Consider the following 20,782-nt stretch of genomic DNA (forward strand, 5'->3'; position numbering starts at 1 on the left):
AAGGGCGTGTGGAAGCACAATGAGGCGATGGCGTTGATCTGATAGGTCTCACAGAGAGCACAGTCCATCTATGTCAGTACAGGGGAAGGAGGTTTCCTCAAAACAGCAAAAATGGCAGACAGAATCAGCTTTTTCTTCAAAAAGACCAGAAAAATCAAGTTCTTACTCCCTAACTCCTCTGCCTCACTTTCTCCACAAATTTAAAATACCGTTGGCGGTTCCGCCGACGGAGCGATTATCAACGAGTTTTCCACCGTTGATGACAAAATCATTGTTTAGGCTGTCAACGACGAAGGCAACCATCGCAGCATCTGACATCAACTACCATAACTGTAACTACACTGTCTACAGCCATGTCCTGCTTGACGAAGACCTCTTCGTCGACTACTCAAGCTCACATACCATCGACGCTGTAGATAATTCCAGCATCGACGACAACACTCCTGTTGACGAGGAAATCTGCCACAACTACATTGTCACTGTAAACTTCATCAATGACCTCGACAACAACCTCATCGATGACCTCGTAGAGAAGAGAAAAATCTGAAGAAAAGATTAAAAAACAAGAGATGTTCAAGCATCTCACACCAGAGCATATATCACCCAGTAAGGTGTCAACTTTGCTACCTGCCCACCTCTTCGATGAGGATGATTCCGATGATGATGGTTCCTTTTTGCATTGCGTAAAGTACATCAGAGCTGCACATCAAATATCAGCAGTTGGATGACAACGAATATCATGACTAGGGATATTACCCTCCTCAAGCCAATTCCACCAGCAATATCACTAGGAGATGGTATGTCTTCCTTCATCGCCAGTATCTGACTTACAGTTTATGATAACAGACTACCTAAAGCGTTTCCCACCAACGTCACCTTCCACTAGGCAGACTCATTCATCTGTAAAGTCTCCACCTGTGCAGCTGTCCATCCTTCAATCTCCAAGGCCATTACTTCTGCCTTCATATATGAGGCATACTCCGCAAACTGTTCCCCTCCAGGATCCTCCATCTTCAGATAATGACAGCGAGGAGGGGAAGCTGCATGAAGCTCATAAAGAGTGGGATGACTATCCTATACCAGCGCCATCATCTCCAATGCCTCTTCCTGCGATTCACCTCCTGAGGACATAAGGGGCTTCCATAACCTCCTAGAAAGGGCAGAAAGGAGATTCAAACTTCCCATGCCTACAAAACAGACAGACTGTCTTCTCTACGATTTTAAAGAGCCCTTCTAAAAGAGCATCAGGGCTATGCTCATTGTCCATTTCATCTGGGATGAGGGCTTAAAAACAATGAAAAATCCGGCCATAGTAGCTTCTGTGTTACCATGGCTGGATGAGAAATGCAAAGCCCTGGAAGATTCTCCTGCCTGTCTCATTGGGCATCCCAAACCAAATTCTGTGATTGCACAGGTGGCACAGCGTCGTTCAAAAAAAACCTTCGGCACCTATTTCAGCAACTCTGAACAGAGAAGGTAGGCACCTTGATACCATCGGAAATCGTTTTTTTCAATGTCAGCACTTACAGTAAGGGCGGAAAAATATTTGGCTGTTCTTGGGAGATACGATGGCCAGATGTGGTCCGATATCGCTCCATACATCGACAAACTTCCTACTGGTGTGAAGGCTGTGGCCAAAAACATCTTACAGGAAGGGGAGCGCTCTTAATGTGAGATCATTGATTTCGCCATAGATATTGTCAGTACTGACTTTCAACAACTAGCAGGAGCCGCAGTTTGAAGGAGACAGGGCTGGCTGAAGACCACCTCCTTTAGACCAGAGGTTCAAAGTAAGATCTTAGACGTTCCTTATGATAGCAAAGCCCTCTTCGGCAAACATGTTGATGACGCTCTCCAGGCCATCAAAACAGACAGTGACACGGCCAGTTCATTGTGAAACTCTGCAATACAGGAAAATTCCTTTTCGAGGCACATGGGGAAGAGGACAACCCTCCTATAGAATAGGCTACCAATAATATCGCTACCCAGCATATCAAACTGCTTCTCAGCAGTTTAGTCCCCAATGCCAGCAAAGACAACTGTCACAGGCGGCTTATACTAGACCACTTCCATGGGTTAAAATAGGGACGGCAATGAAAGGACACTGGCTGCCGTCAATAATGAATTACACGCACTGGCTTCTCCCCAGCTTCCTGCAACGTGCCTCGGAGGGAGGATAATCAATCACCTTCAACACTGGCAGGAAATCATAACCGACCAATGAGCCTTGGACCTAATTCAATTCGGTCATACAGTAGAATTCACCCAAAAACCGCCACCAGTCCCACCCCAAAACTCTACACAAAAACATGTGCAACTCCTCAGGTTGGAGGTTAAACCCTTGCTCAGAAAAGTAGCAATAGCCACAGAAGCACACTAGAATATGGAAACAGTGCGCAGAATCCAGGGGTATAGACTTGCCATCCGTGGATTCTCCGGAATCCCTTATCGAGCAGGAAATGCTTTATAGTCATGGTCGCACCTAGAATGGGCAGTTCTAATCATCCTGATGCCACACTCTAGCAGTTGGTTGGGAACGGGGGGGATGAGGGGATACCTGGTCTGTGCCTAGGTTTTCATTGGTGCAGCTTCTGTTCTATTTTTGAAATATTGGTACGCCATAAAACTGTATTGTATTTTGTTGATGTATGGGCCTTTCAGGCCACGCTGTACTATCACTAAAACCTTAAATAAAATTTGTTTAAAAAAGAAAAGGAGCTCTAGAGCAGGTTCCTGTAGCTCAGAAAGGAAAAGGTTTATATTCCCATTTTTTTCTTGGCCCAAAAGAAGTCAAAGGAGTGGCCACCAATCTTGGACTTGGGAAACATGAACACCTATCTCAAGAAGAAGTTGTTCCACATGGTAACACTGCGGGATTTATTGCAGCTCCTACACCAAGGAGACTATATGTCAACCCTCGATCTCCGAGATGCATGTTTTCATATCCCCATCCACCCAAGACATTGAAAATTTCTAAGATTCACAGTAGCCATTACCAGTTTAAGGTACTCTCTTTTGGCCTAAAATACACCCCTCGCATTTTCAGATAGTACTTAGCACCTGTTGCGGCTTTTCTGAGACAAAAAAAAACTCAGGTGTTTCCTTATCTCAACGACTGGTTAGTCAGAGCACCCTCCTGACATGCCGCACAAAGATCAACAGCCGCCTACGTGAACCTCTTCAGCAATCTGGACCTCACACTGAAGCCACAGAAGTCAGTTCTATAACCATAACAAAGAATAACATTTTTGGGGCCTACACTAGATACAACACTCAAAAAAGCGTACCCCACACCAGAAAGAAAATTAAAATTGCTAATCCTACCAAAATTAATGCGAAAGCCGTTCCCAAGTTTTAGTAAAGCCATTATGGAGCTGTGGAGTTCGTAATGACCAACTACCAGACCATATATTTTTTATGGCTTTACTACACTTACAATGTCTAAGAAAAGGCTTAGACACTGTAGGAGTTCAAGGCTCATGCCACTGTACCCTCACCTGAGGGCTGTTTCACCCTGCTAGAGGGGTGACTTACCTAGGGCCCAGGCAGTGGGTTGTGGCATGGCACAGAGGGATGTGTGCAATGTTGACTCTTCACCTTTCTCTGCACCAAAACACGCAGCCTGTAATGGCAGTGTGTGACTGTCAAGGTATAGGGTCTCTAAGGGTGGCACAATAGGTGCTGAAGCCCTTAGAGGCCTTCCCTGGTCACAGTGCCCTTGGTACCCATGGTACCTTTTACAAAGGACTTATCTGTGGCAAGAGATGTGCCAATTGTAAGTACAAAGCCAAAGATGCAGTTTTGGGAGATAACTCCGGCCTTGGGAACCCGATTGGCAGGGACCCAGGGCACATCAAGTCAAGTTGCATCAGATGTCAGGCAAAAAGTGGGGGATAACCATGCAAAAAGGCGGGCACTTTCCTAAACTCCCCCCCCCCCCTCCCTCCCAAAAAACAAAAGAGGATGAGACTAACCTTTCCCTAGTGAGTCTTTATTGTCTAAGTGGAAAAATCTGGAAAGGCCATCTGCATCGGCATGGGCTGTCCCAAGCCGAGGATTGTGGTTCCCGCCACAAGCTAAAACCAAAGTTGATGAAGGAGCAGCGTTTGAAGTTGAAGGCGGTGCGTGTATCACTGTCCTCAGAGGCTTCCCAGCCTCTGTCTTTGTTGTCCCGGGAAGAACATTGGCAGGGTTAATCTAGGAGCTGAAGCTGGTCTTGTCTGGGGGACGTTGTTCTCCAGGGAAGTCAAAAGGTAAGGGGTGGTTGAAGTCGCTGTATTTTCGGACTTCACCGCGTGGAGACTCTGTCTCCCATGGCTCCTCCTGTTCGACAGCTGAGGAAGACGTGCATGACTCCGTACCGCGTCTCCCTGTGTTTCCGGGAGCCGGTGCGTTGATGGCTCAGATGAGGGAATATTATGATTCCTTACACCTCATATTTAGAACCCCATCTCCCTCTGGAGCGCCTCTAGGCCCCAAGGAGGTGAGTGGGATGCCGTAGGAGAATTTGTCCTCAGTGACGGTTGGGCCATCGGAGTCGATGGATCGGCGCCTGTCGGTGTCGGCTGGTGTCGCTTTAGCGCAGGCTCATAGTCCTTCGGATCGTTGCCTACAACGCCAGTCTTTGATCAAAGGACTCCTACATTGATGTCAGCAGTCGAAGTCTCCTCTCCTCCCACAGCCGACGTTTTGAGGACGCCGCTCCGGCCTCGTATGGCGTCGAATGCGGATTCGGCTGTGCAAACTGAGGGGATTGTACAATTTATGGCCCCTTTCCAGGTAGAGGCGTTGGGAGGTCCACCTGTATCGACTGGGGCTCGGCTTCTTCAGCCCATTTCCAAGATTCAGGTGAAGGAGAGCTGGCTTACAGCTCTTGGTGAGGCTAGTGGGCTTGATTCTTCGCCAGCCTCGGGGTTACTTTCTCCCGCTAGTCTTGCCACGGGCAAGTTCCTCCTTGCTGAGGAAAGTGGCTGCAGTTTTAGACTTGTCACTGCCCACGGTGCAGAGGTCTACAGACACTGTTTGAAATCTTTTGCCAGGGACAGACGGGAGTTGAGCCTGTTCTTCCATATAGTGAGACCCTATTTGACTTTTTATTAGGTGCCTGGGCTAAGCCTGAGTCGGGTGTCTCTGTGGACCGTGATGTTGCAAGTAGCCATTTACCTGTACGTGGGTGCCCAGTTTCTTTGCATAGACATCTTTCCACTAGTGGCCTGGTGACTCAGGCTGCGACGTCTTCCCAGGATGTAGATTCTACTCCTAAGACTCCGGTGGGTAAGGATGCTTGGAGTCGTGATGCTTGTGGTAAGCATATATTTGCTTCAGTAAGCACAGCATTGAGAGCCACTAACACGTGCTGTGTGCTCGGGTGCTTTTCATATGCTGTATGGGATTCTTTACAGAACATGCTCCCATCTCTTCCGGATAACCTCTGTGCTGAGGTGGGCAACTTAATTTGAGATGGTCAGCAGACGTGTCATGGACACGACGGATTCTGTGGGTTGGGCCATGGCATCTGCAGTGGCACTAAGGCATCAGGCTTGGTTGGCATCTTCGGGTTTCTCAGGGGCTGTCCAGTCGGCTTTGGCCGATATTCCATTTGATGGTGCCTGTCTTTTTGGCGATCAGGCGGAATGTGGCGTTGAAACGTTTCCATGAAAGACGGAGAACTACAGACTCGTAGTCCTATATTTTCTGTCACATGTGCTTTGCTTGTCCCTAGTCTTGGGATATATGTCTTTGTAGGTCAAGGAGTAACCTTATTACGATGTTGTATATGTCCAGTTTCGATTTTAGTACTACCACGTGTACTCTGGTGAGGGGTAGTACCATTTACTTTTTATTTGCGTATTGATTTAAATGAGTACGGGAGGTTCCCTTTGTTTCCTGGCCACTGAGGGTGATTTTTCTGCTCAAGAGGCTAGTAAGAGGGGTGTCTTCCTGTATGGAAGCAGATCTGTTACATGCTTCTTAGAAGCAGTTCAGTATGCAAGTTGCATGGCTTTCTTCTTCAGTGCTCTTTTAGAGTCATATTATTATGTCAGTTGTAGTCTGGTGTATAGTGACTCTTTGATCTACTCTTGGAGTAATCGGGTGCTTCAGTAAGTTGAAGCATTGCTCTGACTCAGAGTATATGTTTGCATTGTTTGAATGCTACTTTGCCTGGGACTTCTTCCTTTAGGATAAAGTAACAGTGTCAGTGTCTAGTAAAGGCATAAAATCTCATCTGCAGGCAATTCCTATGCCTGCTCCATATTGTGATGCTGTAAATTGGCAACCAAAGATTTATGATGGGTTTTTGTCCTTGACTTCAGACAATATGTCCTAAAGTGTTTGGCCATTTTTGGTCGCCAACAAGACCGCCAATTCGTCTCTAAAAATCTTAGGAAACACTTTTATAATAGGAGGATTTTCGACTTTATAATAAGCTTTTCTTCTTCCGATGATATTCTTGATATGCGTGAGTCTGTCAGATCAGCATTACCTGTCTTTTGGAGAAGATGCGTTTTCTGCATTCCTTAATTCATGAGGACTCATGACTGTTGTTTCTTGTGATGTCAGTTCTTTATAACAGACAGCTGTTTCGTACCGCAATCCACCTGCGGTATTGTATTGGTGGCATACTACCCTTTCTTTACTTGGTTGGGTATATTTTGCTGAACTTTTCATGTCAGAGTGGGATATACATGATTTAATGTGCTGCTTTGTTTCACTTAATTGTTGAACTTATGATCATATTTGTCCTGTATCACAGGTGTGGTCATGTGGGCTTGTTCACAGGTGTGCTAATAGGTGCGTTACCATTTTCAAAAATATTGTAAAGCGCTTTATGAAACTGGTTCTCAGTTCCAGTTAGTTATTAGGTATACAGAGTATATCATATGTGTTATACATATTGTTCTTCAAAAAAAAAGGAAAAGGGAACAGAAAGAAGTTTTAATCAAAGATGCGGTTGATTCTCTTTTTCTCGCTTGTCTTGATATTTTGAGCTTACTTGTATCTCAAGGTTGTGTTCAGTCTTTCAGACTATGACACTGAAGGCCGTACAAGGGCAATCTTTATACGTTCTTGCAATCTGGCAGTAGTTATTGGCCAGTGAAATTCGGTGAATTGCTGGGCCAGTCAGAGTATCTGGTGGAACATTTATGTTTGTATGTATATTTATGTCCATATATACATATTTGTAGCAAGATGTTATATAATTGCCGCATTTGATGAATATGAATGCTCATTTCGTCCAAAGTACATTCTTTATACCAAGGAGGTGTTGTTCATCTCTCCTTTGGGGAAATGGGTTCTGAAAGTCCTTCTTTGGGTTTTTATCAGGACAATTATTTTTTCTGATTTTCTTTTTTGTCATGGACAATGCAGATTACATGGCTTTTGCCATACAGCTGACCCTTTCTTGATCATCGAGTTTTCTTTCCCCTTTGGGTGATATGGGATGACTTCTGTTATCTGACAGATAGTTCTTTAGGGGTTTTCCCCCGTTTCCCTTAAGGGCTGATTTTTTGACCTGTAAAGTTGTTTTTTATTTATATGTTCTGTGACAGTGATCATGTATTATATTAAGAGCAAAGCGATCGTTCTGCTATTCCTGCGTACTTTTGGTTGGTTGGTTGTTTTGACTGCCTGGTTCCCCTTGAGAACTATTGTAGTATTAGTTCACAGACCCTCCTCCAGTGGGGTATAGCTATGGTATTTATTTCAAAAGTTAAGGAATCTGCAGCTAGATGTCTGTATCAGATATCAAAGTTACTTACCTTTGGTAACATGATACCTGGTGTAGAGACAGTCTAGCCTCAGATTCATTAACTCCCTGACCATCCTCCCCACTCCGCGAACGACCTATGAGGTAAGGGTTATACCCATTTTCAGTACTGGTTTTATATACAAGGGATCACTATTGCAACTTATGTTGGGACTCAACAGACCACTTGGCCTGGCCAAATAGGTTTTGTCTAGATATTGCCATGCTATCCATTTCCAAATGTGTGTGGATGGTAGGGTGGGGGGTGTTTACTCTTTCACACTGGATTACACACCAGTGGGCAGTATTGATTTATTTGTTCTTTCTTTGAGAGTCTTTGTTTAGTACCATCATACCTTCTATTGTCAATTTCATTATGTCACGCAAAGATGTGATTCCACAAACAGCTGAGTGTTGTTTTTATAGGTTGTGCTTGCTATTACCATGCCATTCATTACCATTGGTGAATGGTCTATAGAGTATAAGGTTTTCTGCCCTTCCATGAGGGTTATACACTAGGGCATAGGCTTTTACTTAGCCCTGTGCTTCGTTGATTCTTTTGGGGTTTTCTTTAAAATCCATGTCTGGTATTAACAAACCATTTGATGTTTCTTTTTTATTAATGTTTCAAAGATTTTTTATCTTTTTTTACACTGTTTCCACAACCAGTTTCTATTGTGCTTCCGTGTTCTGGCGCAAAAGGTTTCACAGAAGAAACGGACGTCCGCGCGGCGGAGGGTACTTATATGGCTCCACTGACGTCATGTTCGGAGTCGACGTCATTGCAGAGCCGTACAACGCCGTCTCCCGGCGTTCAGAGGTACTGCTAAAAAATGTCCGTATCCAGACTGGCTCCTGGGAAAAATGTGAAAGTTAATGACTCTGCGGCTAGACTGTGTCTCTACCCGATTTCACGTACTTAGGGTAAGTAACTTTTACTTCCCTGTCCTATTTGGCATATGGATACCTTGATAGTTAGGCCTGCAGCTTGCAGAGCCTGTAAAACATACCACAGATGGACCAGGTGATCCTGTCAGGAAGAGCTAAACACAGTAATATCATCTAAAGCCTTCCAACCCAGCAAGTACTTGATTCACCAACCTTTGGAAGGTGGCAGGGGCATTCTTTAGAACTAATGGCATCACAGTGAACTGGAAGTGCCCATCAGGTGTAGAGAATGCTGTCTTTTCGTTTGCTTCAGGGGCCATGCCAGTTTGGCAGTACCCTGCAGTTAAGTCAAAGGTACTTAAGTATTTGGCAGCCCCTACCTTATCTATCAGTTCATCAGCTCTGGGGATGGGGTGTGCATCTGTCTTGGTGACAATATTGAGGGCTCTGTAGTCCACACAAGAACTAATTTCTCTATTTCCTCCTTGTGGATGACGTTTGGAGACTAGGACCACTGGGCTGGCCCAGGGACTCTCAAATGGCTCAATGACCCCCAAATCCAGCATCTTGCTGACCTCAGGTTTGATGCTTGCCATTACTTGATTGGACTGACAATATATATATTTTTTACAGGCCAGCTATCTACAGTGTCCACATCATGGGTAGACCAGGGAATCTGACCAGGGCTTAAGGAAAAGAGCTGTGCATACTGCTGAAAAACCTGTCTGCAATCAGCCTGCTGTTGGGCAGAGAGGGTGTCTGAATAGACAACACCATCTACTGACCCATCTTGGGGGCTGTAAGAGAGGAGGTCAGGGAGAGGTTCACTCTCTGTCTCCTGATCCTCATCAGTAACCATCAGCATGGTCACAGGCCTGTCACAATAGGGCTTGAGGCGGTACACATGTATCACCCTTTTGTGAGACCTCCTAGTGCCCAAGTCCCCCAAGTAGGTGTCCTCACTCTTGTTTTTGAGGATAGGGTTAGTGCCACTCCATTTGTCCTGTAGAGCCCTTAGTGCCACTGGCTTCAAAACCCACACTTGTAGCCCTGGTTGAAATTCTACCAGTGCATCTTTCTTGTCATATCAGAGCTTCTGGAGTTCCTGGCTGGCCTCAAGATTCTTTATTGCTTTCTACATGTACTCTGCCATCCTGGAATGAAGGCCTAGTACATAGTCCACCACATCTTGTTTTGGTACATGATGGGGTTTTTCCCATCCTTTCCTCACAAGTGAGAATGCCCCCCTTACAGGGTGGCCAAACAGAAGTTCAAAGGGTGAACACCCCACTCCCCTCTGATGCACCTGCCTGTAGGCAAAAGGCAGCCAGGGCAACAGAATATCCCATCTCCTTTTGAGCCTTCCAGGGAGTCCCATTATCATGCCTTTCAATGTCTTATTGATTCTTTCAACAAGGCCATTGGTTTGTGGGTGGTAAGGTATTGTGAACTTGTAGATCACCCCATACTCACATGTGTTTTATGTATGCAGACAGGAGGTTGGAGAGTCTGTCTGATATTACCTCTTTAGGGATTCCTACCCTTTTGAAGACACCAATGAGGGCCTTGGCTACCACAGGGGCTGTAGTAATCCTAAGGGGAATGGCTTCAGGATACCTAGTAGCATGATCCACTACTATTAATATTAAATTGTTTCCTGAGGCTATGGAAGGTTCAAGTGGACCCAGTATATACACTCCTACCCTCTCAAAGGTTACCCCAACCACTGGTAGTGGAATTAAGGGGGCCTCTGGGTGTCCTCCTGTCTTGCCACTGGCTTGACAGGTAACACAGGAGCTTACAAACTCCTTCACCTTTTGGGACATCTGGGGCCAATAGAAGTGGGTGACCAATCTTTCCCACGTATTGCTCTGACCCAGGTGTCCAGCCAGAGGGATGTCATGGGCTAGAGTGAGTAGAAACTCCCAATACAGCTGAGGCACTACCACTTTCCTAGTGGCACCAGGTCTGGGTTCTCTGGCCTCAGTGTACAGGAGTCCTTTCTCCCAATAGACCTTGTGGGAGCAACTGATATCTCCCTTCTCCATTGCAGCAGCTTGCTTGCTTGCTGCCTAAGGCCTTCAAGAGAGGGGCAGACCTTCTGCCCAAGGCACAGCTGTTCCCTAGAGCAGATCAATTGTCATCATTTGTTCTTAATGATGACAATTGATCTGCTTTTGATTTAGTAGTACTTCTCTGTGAATTGGAATTATTTTTCCCTTTTGTGTTCCCAATTCTCTGTATTAATGTGACAAAGCTCTTTTGTGTTTGTATTGTTTCATGCAGTCCAGATAGGGATTGTCTAAGTTTTATGGAAAAAAAATATTTTTTACATTATGTGATGATTGTGATTGTTAGATACTTGCAATTTTTCTAATGAATACATTTGTATCTTTTTAATCTTTGTATATTTTTTTTGATTGCATTTTCCCTTTGTCCATTGTTGTCCTACTGGTGTTTAGAGGTTCCATGTTTTAAGAGTGGTGTGTCTAGTGTGAATTGACCCAAAGGGGGTTTCCTTTTTGACTGAGGGCTCACCTCTTCTCCTAGCTCGGTTTTCCCGACGATTCTCTTGCCCAGAGTAGGAGTCAGAACCGGTGAGGGTCAATTGCTGGGGGCTGCAAAAGGCAGGCACAGCTTACAAAGGCGTCAGGGCTTTGAAGCTTCCCGTTCGTGGACCCAGCCCATCCTGGGGTAGAAGGTATGGTACCTCTGCCTGGGATGGGCTTTGTTTCTGGAAGATACACACAAAGAGGAGTAGAGAGTAATGATCTCGGTGGTGGCACTTGCTAAGTGGGAAAATACTGCCCTCACTCACAAGGTTGTAACATGCTTCATCATTGGGCTTGCTTCAGTACATCCCTTCACTGACCAATGCCTGGGGTGAAGCAAAAGGGAGGGGAAGACAATACAAAACACGTAAAATATGCAAATATTTCTTGCCAAAATATAAATGGATCACCAAAAGAAAAAGTGCAGTGAAGGTTGGAACTAGCTCGGAGGTATCACTAATCAAAAATGTATTCCTGGACCCTCCGGCCCGAGCTAAAACAAATGTGAAGGATGGTGGGGACAGGAAAGAATTAAGAATTCCTAATCCCCTTCTTACTGCCAAATCGTCGACATGTTTCTGCCGTTTTCGTGGTGCCCGCATTGTAGGGTCACGCCGGCATTCTTCAGGATCTTTCTGATCCCAATAGTGTTTTTCGCCCTCGATACCAGGATATGGTAGCCCTAGGAACCAGTTTTCCCCACCAGGAGGGTATCCCTATGTAACACTCTCGTTGTACTGTAGGGGATAATACAAGCAGAGAGTCTCATTACTTCTGCATGAAATATAGCCATTATTTACACAGTGCTGGCCATCAGCTCCCTTGCACCACCATGTATTTGGTGTCTAGCCAAAGTTGGACCTACGCACTGTATGCATATCCATACTCAGACATGTCGTCCATACCCTAGGTAAGTTTACCTTAAAGATTTATATCGCAGGTAGTTGCACATCGCTGGACTTGTGTCCATCTAATATCAGCTCTACTCATTCACACTATGAAGCAGAAAGCTCAACTCACCGAGTTTCTCAAGTAATATGCTAAAACTGGCGAGAAAGAGGGAGAGCCCCCCTGTAGTCACACACTGGAGGAGACATAAAAACAAAGAAAGCACATGGTAAGGAAGTAGCTCATAAAAATGCAATTGTAAAACGGATCCTCTAGGTGGATGTCGTTCGAGTTGTTAGAAGAGACCCCCATGATGCTTTTGAATGGGTGGGAATCCATTAAAAATATATGATTGTTAAGGAGCTTGCTCCGACGCCGAAATTGGGCCTATTAAACATTTGGGAGGATACTGACCTGACGGAGGCGGAGAAGCAATTCGTGACGTTAGGATACACGCTAGCTAAACGGGAGATTGCTAGGGGATGGGGGAGAGGTACTGCACCGCGGCCGGGTGGTTGGATGACAGAGCTCGACAGATGTATGCTGGCGGAGACGGAGGTTTATGTAGCTAGGGGTTGCCCAAAAAAATGGGACAGGAAATGGGAAAGGTGGAACACTTACCGGGGTAAACCTGTGGCGTCCCCCTCTGCAGAACTTGAAATGCGTCAACGGGCAGAAGGTACAGATTGAGTGGAATGTATATTCTGTTTAATGACTTGGTACACAAGAAAGTGTGGTCAGAAGGAACTAATCCTCAGCCTATGTTGTATACTGATGTTTGTAATTCAATAAACAAATGTAAACAAAAAAAAATATATGATTGTCATGCTAATAATCATGCCCCTGTAATCTTAGACTGTAAATATTTATTTTGTCACCACATAGCCTCTAGTTTCGGTGTTGTTGCTTAATTTGAACACCACATGTTACAAAGGATTCATTGCCCGCTGCATCGATCTTCTTTGTGCGTGGATCTAGCTGGCAGTGAAAGAAAGTTTTGAAGACCCATGCGTCCGTTGGTATTTCTAGACCCCTTCCCCCCTGAGCGCAGGCTCTCTACCAAGGGGTCCAGAAACGTGTCTGGTGGTGGCAAATGGCGGGCAGCCTTTCAGGAACAACACCAGGACGGTTCGTTTTTCACAGGGCATCGCTAAGATGCCCTCTGAGTGCATTTTACATTAATTCCCACACTGGCCTCAGTGTTGGTTTTGTGTGCTGAGAAGTTTGCTGCCAAACTTCCCAGGCTTTAGTAAAGCCATTATGGAGCTATCGAGTTCATAATGACCAACTACCAGACCATATACTTTTTTATGGCTTCACTACACTTACAATGCCTAAGAATGGACTAGAAACCGTAGGTGACAGGGCTCATGCCACCATACCCTCACCCGACGGCTAGTGCACCCTGCTAGAGGGGTCACTTATCTAAGCTTCAGACAGTGGATTGCAGGCATGGCACACACGCAGCCTGCAATGGCAGTGTGTGTGTGTTAAGGTACAGCATCTCTAAGGTTGGCACAATAGGTGGTGCAGCCCTTAGAGGCCTTTTCTGGTCACAGTGCCCTTGGTACCCATGGTACCTTTTACAAAGGGCTTACCTGTGGCCATAGATGTGCCAATTGTGGGTACAAAGGTACAGTTTTGGGAAAGAAGGCTGGCCCTGGGATCCTGATTGGCTGGGACCCAGGGCACATCAAGTCAAAAGACATCAGATGTCAGGCAAAAAGTGTTGGGGGGTAAACCATGCAAAAAGGGACACTTTCCTACAGTATATATATATATGAATGTTTCTATATGTATATGAGTTTAAAATTTGCTATTCTTTTCATTTGTTGTTTGTTTATAGATCTTGGCTAAGAAAGTCTACACACTTTATTCCTTGGCCGTCCAGCAACTGTCAAAGCAGGATCACTACGACTTTGGCTTAAGAGCCCTAACCTCTCTGCTCCGCTATGCTGGAAAGAAACGCCGGGTTCGACCAGATCTGTCTGATGAGGAGGTAAGATCCTGACAACTGTTTCATTCACTGTTAAACCACTTTTTTGTTGAACGGGATGAGCGAATAGTGAGCACATGTCACACCCAGTACTGTGAAATTTAGGTTTGCCTTAACTTAGCCTTTGTTCTGCAGCAGCCCAGCCAAGGAGTTTGTTGATATTGCCCCAAAGCTCACAATGTTAGAATGGCATCAGTTTCTCTCCATTGCTTGTAAACACTTTTACCTAAGTCTTAAGTAAATACTATTTTTACATCTATAAAATGTTTTCTAAACTGTCACATTAGTCATAGCTTTACCTGGTATTTTGGAAAAGTTTTATTTTTCTGAAGACATTTTTTTTGGTTTCAGCGAAGTAAAAGTAGAAACAATAGAGATCTGTAACCTTTTGACAGAAAAGTGAAAGGATACAGATCGTGCCACACAGAAATACAGGAACAATACACTCAGATGAAACCTCTTCTCCCTTCCCTTCCAATTGGGTTGTCATCCATCAGTGTCAGTGGAGATGACATCCTCAGTTGTGGAAAACACCTGGGAGCCCATTGGATGTACAAAGCTCATAAGTAGTTCCACCCAGACCCCCAAATCCTCCTCCGCCCGTTCATCATTCCTACATTTTTTCTAATTCAGTTACTGCCCATTCAGGCGCATCCATCTCCCATCTCCCAGCGCTCTATACTAGAGCCAGCCTGACCCATCCAGGTAATCACTGCATGAGGCTAGATTAGTATATGGTGCACAATTATTTAAGTGATGCACCTTGCACTAATCTAGGCAACCCTTATGGTGATTTTAGCGATATTTGATAACCATAGAAAGCTCTCAAAGTGGTAGCTGTGGGAAGCAGCCTTCAGGCTTATCTTGGAGGAGTGTTAAGCAGCTTGTTTTACCAGTTCAACCTTAGGATGTAAGTTAGGGGAAAGAGAATGACATAGTGTATATATAAAAATACTTCTAATCTGATAGAGACTTCAAGCTGCAGATTCCTTACCTTAGAATTTCCCAGGCATCAGGCTGGATCTGGAAACTTTTGCTCGAGCAGTAGCCCTTGCGTGCGCGGTCTGGTGGCTCCATTCGGCTCCACATGATGTTGTCAGCTTCAAAGTGTTGGTTATGATGCTGCAGTGACTTATATATGCGCCACACCGGCGCGCGGACGTCAGTTATTTTCTTTCTGCAACAGTTAAGCGCTGATCTGGGAAGAGCTACCCCTCCTGTCACTTTTTGACAGGCCTTTTTCTATTTTTTGTCGACTTTGGAAGCTTTTCCATTGTGTGTCAAGGGTTGTCTTTGAGTAAGATAGGATTTAAACCGTACGGCACTTGTCTTCACGCCATGTCGGTCACCGATTCCCCGAGCCTTTGGTGTCTCAAGCGCGACCACGACTCGAAGTCGTGCTCTGACTGTCGGGCCATGGCTCCATAGGCCTTGTGGGAGTGGGCTGTGAAGTTCCTCATCATTCGACACCATCCAACGAGACTCTGTGGAGATCCCGGTCCCAATCGAAGAAGAGGAATTAGTGGGACCGCTCCCGGAGCCCTATGTCCTCTTCCTTCCACTAGTGGTCCTCGGCACACTCAGGAATGAGGCACAAGAAGAAGAAGTCCAAGCGAACTTCGTGTTCACCTCGACTGCCACCTGTCGACGAATGAGGTAAGGAGCACCGACTCTCTAGGCACGGTTCTGCGGAGCCAGGGTCTACTTCGTGCCAGAGCGACCCCCACTTAAATTAAAGAGCTCTTGGAGGCCATGCGCCATGTTTTTGATCAGACTGACCCCTTTGGTGAGCCTTTGGGCCCCATGGGGTCAGAAGGGGCTCCATCGGATTCTACGCCGTCGGCTCCGGCCACAGTGCCGGTGGGACCTCGGGAATATGAATACGGATCCGGGACAAAGCCAGTCGTGCCAAAGCAACCTTTTCTGGTTGTTGGACCCGAAGTTGATGCCTACGGAGCTGCTGTCACCCACCGACAGTTCCAGCACCATACTCATGCCTGACAACATGGAGTCGTATCGGCGTCGCTTGAGGTCGATTCCGGTGCAGGTAGAACTTATGTTGTAGCCTGAGCATTTATATGATGTTTCAGGTACAGGAGAGGACTGGGAAGAGTCTATAGACCCTTTAGAATGCCAGGATGTGTCATCAGAGCAGATGGACTGGTATGAGGAACTTGGGGAAGCCAGTGAACTGGATACATCTCCAGATACTGACATGCTTTCTCCAACACCTGTGGCTACGGAGGAGTGGGCATCATATGCCATGGTGGTAAGGAGGGTAACTGAGGTCCTTGGACTGGAGTATCCTTCTGTGCGGGTCAGGACTAATCTCCTGACTGAAGTACTTCAGCTAAGGGCTTCCACCTCTGAACCCCTTCTGCCCTTAAATGAGGCACGGATAGATTTCCTCCAAGCCTAGCACAGGGGCTTCTGTGAATAGGACAGTAGCATGCCGCCATCACCCAGCTCCGTGCGACCCAAAGTTCTTCAGACAACACCCCACCTCTGAAAGTTTAGTGGTGCAGGCATTTACCTCCCATGGGCGTGTTCCCTTTCGCTCCTCTGGACATGGAATCCAAGAGGTTTGAATCACATGGGAAGATGTTTTTTTCCTCTAGCCTAGCATTGCGGTCGGTGAATACAGCATGCTTATTGGGCCATTTATCCCATTCCTTTTGGGAGACGGTTGCACAAGTGCTACCACAAGTCCTGGAGGAGACCCGAGCTGTGCTCTCCTAGGCAGTTACGGGCAGGAGAGATGCAGCAAAATTCACTATAAGGTGTGGACTTGACACAACTGATTCACTGGGCAGAGCAATTTAATATACAGTGGCCTTACAGTGCCACACCTGGCTTAGATCATCTGGTTTCTCTGGCGATATCCAGGCTAATTTGATGGACATGCCCTTTGATGGTTCCCGTCTGTTTGGTAAGAAGGCATACTCTGCCCTGGAACGGTTGAAGGATTCTTGTGCTACAGCCAGAGCCTTGAGCCTTTCTACAACACTTTGTGACCAGTCTAGCTTTCGGCCCTTTCGTGGCAACGGAAGGGAGTTCCAGCTGCATCAGCCCTATCCCAGCCACCGTCTTGAGCAGACTTCCCAGGTTGTGCGGGACAATGACATGGTTCATTCCGTCCTCGGAATGGAAGCCAGAGGTGGTTAGCCATCCTGCCCTCGGCAGCCACAGCCTTCAAGCAATCCTAGACTGACTCTGCATGATCTCAAGCAGCTCACCAAGAAGGAAGGCCCACGGTGCAGTAGAACCAGTGAGGATGCTTTACTTGGCAGGAATAGATTCTGGAGCTTCTAGTAGCCTGAAGATCTCTAGAGTGCAGAGCCAACAAGCCTTGGCAAAGGCAAGTCAACGCGGTGCACAGGGGTTTGGTCCCAGCGGTTCCGATGAGGGATACTGACCTCAAAATTGCAGAGTATAGGTCAGGCCTCGAGGGAGTTGCAGAACCACCACCTCTGTTGCTGAGCCTTTCGAAGTTCGTGGGAAGTCAGGAGCAGCAGACCGGTCAGCTTCATTGCGGTGCCTGCAGATGCAGGGGAGTGACTCCTTCACTCAAAGGGAGATTACTTTGGGTGTCCTTGATGGCCATAGGCCTTTTGAAGATCCTGGAAGAAGTACAGACACAGACGACGAAGAAGACTTCCAGGATAGTGAGACCAGAAGCAGAAGGAGTCTTCCTTGGTGCAGTCTCGGTTCCAGGCAAACTCCAGGTGTCCAGATGTTCGATGAGTGATGTGGTTTCATGCATGAGTCTTGTCTCACAACACATCTGATGAGCCACCCAAAGGTAAGCCCTTAAGTACCCTAGGAAAGGGTTAGAACGACTCTGGGGTATCTCCCAGAGAAGCGGCTGGACAAAGGGGATGTTACTCCCATGTTGTTTGTCCTGTTTCGCACCAGAGCGAGAGCCAAGGGCTCCCTTAACTGGCTGAAACTGGAGTATGCAAGGAGGGCACCAAATGTGCCCTTTAAAGCAGTCTGGTTGCGCTGGCAAGCACCCCCACCCCAGCGCAATACACTTAAGTCCTGTGTGGGAGGTGGCCACACCTCCCTGTGACAGGAAACCTATTGCTCTACCTTTCCCTGCTCAAGCCTGGCTCAGCAGCAGGATAGTAGATTCTGGTCTGTGGTCGACAGCAGCACTAGCTTTCTGTCAGATCCTGAAAGGCTGTTACTGGGAGTACAGGGGGATACCCCAAGGGAGCCCCCCAGTATGTGGGATTATACTTCCAACACGGGAATCAGTGTTAGGGTATGATTGCTACATGTTGGATACCAAACATGACCGGTTTTGGTGCAGCCACTATATAGTTAGACATCTTGTATTGACTGAAGTCCGCTATATGTTTTAAAATGGCTGCCCGCACTTACAAATCCTCTCACTTCTAACCAAACACCCTTCCCTCAGGACTGAAGAGCCTGCCATAGGGGTGACATATAGGTTTTAATTGCAGTGACCTCAGATATAAGGAAACATATCTGTTGTGAGAGGTGCAAGTACCAACCTACACAGGCTGCAATAGCAGGGCTGTAGTCTGAGTTTAAGTTGACTCCCATGGGTGGGAAAATGCATGCTGCAGCCCATGGGAGACTCTGTTGTACCTATGATCTGAGTACCTTGGTACCATATACTAGGGACTTACAAGGGTACACCAGTAGCCAATTGTGGGTGTACTAAGGTACTTACCGTGTTCAATTTAGGGCGAACGCACAGTGACTTGGGTCCCAATTAGTTGGATCCCAGTCAGACTAGGTCAAAACCACACTGACACCAGGCAATAAGTGGGGGTAACATTGCTAGAAGTATCCTACCTTTCTACATGTGGCATCGGCTTTTTCCGTAGTACTTGCCTTACATTCACGTGATAGATGAGGCTTTCTACGTCTGCTAGATGTAGAACATTATTAACAAATGCTTATCTTGTAAAGCTTTTTGACATTATATTGCTTTTTAGGTTCTGTCTTATGACCAGTGCTATGGAGAATGATCTTGTTTTCTCAGCATAATTGATTGCTACTTTCCTGGTATTTTATCAGGTTATTATATGTCTTCAGGCAGATATAATATCTTAGGCTATTCTTTTCCTTCTTTTGGAAAAGATTATTTAACGTGTTGCCTTTTTCTGGATTGTCATACGACTGTGCGTTATTGCTAAAGATTTCCTTCTGAAAAACATTTGCCTCTAATGGTCTACCATTTCTTCTCTGTGAAGAACTAATATAAGTTGATCCTTGAGATGGAAAGGTGTGAGCCTTGTTTCTACCTTTTTGTAGAAGATCTTTATTCCTGACATTCAGAATTATTGCTCTCTTAGAGGTCTAATCTTTTCATTATCCATCTGTCTATAGTTGCTAATTGACAACTCTTTTACTTATTCTTGCCTCTAGGGGCTGTAAGTTGAGTTCACACATTGTGAAGTGTGGTTCCTAGAGAGTTAGATAAATTAATGTTCGTCTTTTTTAGTGGTCGGATTAGTTTATTCTGGAATCTATTTTTAAAGTTTTAGGTCTTGGTCTTTTCCCTCACCACCAGTCTCTATTCATAAAGCGAGTTCTGTGCAGATCTTGGTTTTAGTTAGACTATCAAGATTTCTGTTTTTTTCTTGATATCTTTTTCAATTTTATGTTACCATTGTTTAATGGTGGTCTTTTAGACAACTTGCATTACTCTGATGGGTTAGATGCAGTATGATTCCGCTATAATCACATACTGTTTTGTCACTGGGGCCTGCAGGTTATTTGTCTCTATTGTCTATCTTTTAATATAAATGTTCTTTTGTTGATACGTAGGCGTAAATTATTTTACTCCTATGTCTCCATATACATATATGTACCTTTATATGTAGAGGCTATTCTATAGGTGTTTGTAAATCTCTTGTTCTTTTTACTATAGAAGGACAGCTTTTATAGGGACTAATATTGTCTTTGACTTTCTTTTTTATATGAGCATTTGTTTTCTCCATGGGGGATGGATTTTCTCTCTGTAGTTTACAGAGCAGTCCTGACCTTATGTGTTTTAAAGGTGTTGTTCAGTGGCAAGTTCAACTGTTCTTTGTTTCACAGGTTTGAACATGCTGATCGGACTTGAGTATATACCCAAAGGATTATGGATAAAGTCTTATTGTCATGGGTAATATCTTCCCCATGCTTTTATTGTCTTATAATTTCTGTTACTGTGGTTCTGTTCACAGTTTTTGTGAGGTGAGAACTTCTTAAACTGTTTTGTCGTACTGACATGGGTATGTTATTCTCATGGTTTAAATGTCTTGCAACTTTATTTACCTGTGGCCCCTTATAGGGGACCTTGTATAGTAGGGTATATTTCTGATCACCTACAATAAGATATATTTCTCCTCTTTTTGCTCGTTCTGGAACAGATTGGTCGTAAGAAGAGAATTTTAATTGTTACAGTTCACAGACCCTCCTCTGGGCATGGTATGGCTTTGGCATTTGATTCTGAATAAAGGAATCTGCAGCTATATGTCTTTATCAGATGAACAAGTTACTTACCTTCGGTTACTCTGTATCTGGTAGAGACAGGATAGGATCTACCCACAGATTCCTTAACAATCCTCCCCTCTCTGCGAACTGAGTCCTTTTGAGTTGCAATTATTTGTTTTGGTCTTTCACATCGTAAAAAAAAGAGAGAACCTAGTAATTATTGGGTGTACGAGTTCTCTTTCATATCAGGGT

At 45.4% G+C, this 20,782-nt stretch overlaps 1 protein-coding gene across 1 annotated transcript in view; it reads left to right on the forward strand.

The window, feature by feature from the left end:
• The window catches only part of DNAH2 (dynein axonemal heavy chain 2), a 2,945,517-nt gene that overhangs the window by 1,011,007 nt on the left and 1,913,728 nt on the right, over positions 1-20,782 (forward strand). The window contains exon 40 of the mRNA XM_085638712.1: positions 13,925-14,077. Within this exon, the coding sequence (XP_085494838.1) occupies positions 13,925-14,077 (153 nt within the window). The remainder of the gene's footprint in view (positions 1-13,924; positions 14,078-20,782) is intronic.

This window comes from Triturus cristatus, chromosome 12 (genome assembly GCF_964204655.1).
Source record: "Triturus cristatus chromosome 12, aTriCri1.1, whole genome shotgun sequence".
In the NCBI taxonomy this organism is placed as follows: domain Eukaryota; kingdom Metazoa; phylum Chordata; class Amphibia; order Caudata; family Salamandridae; genus Triturus; species Triturus cristatus.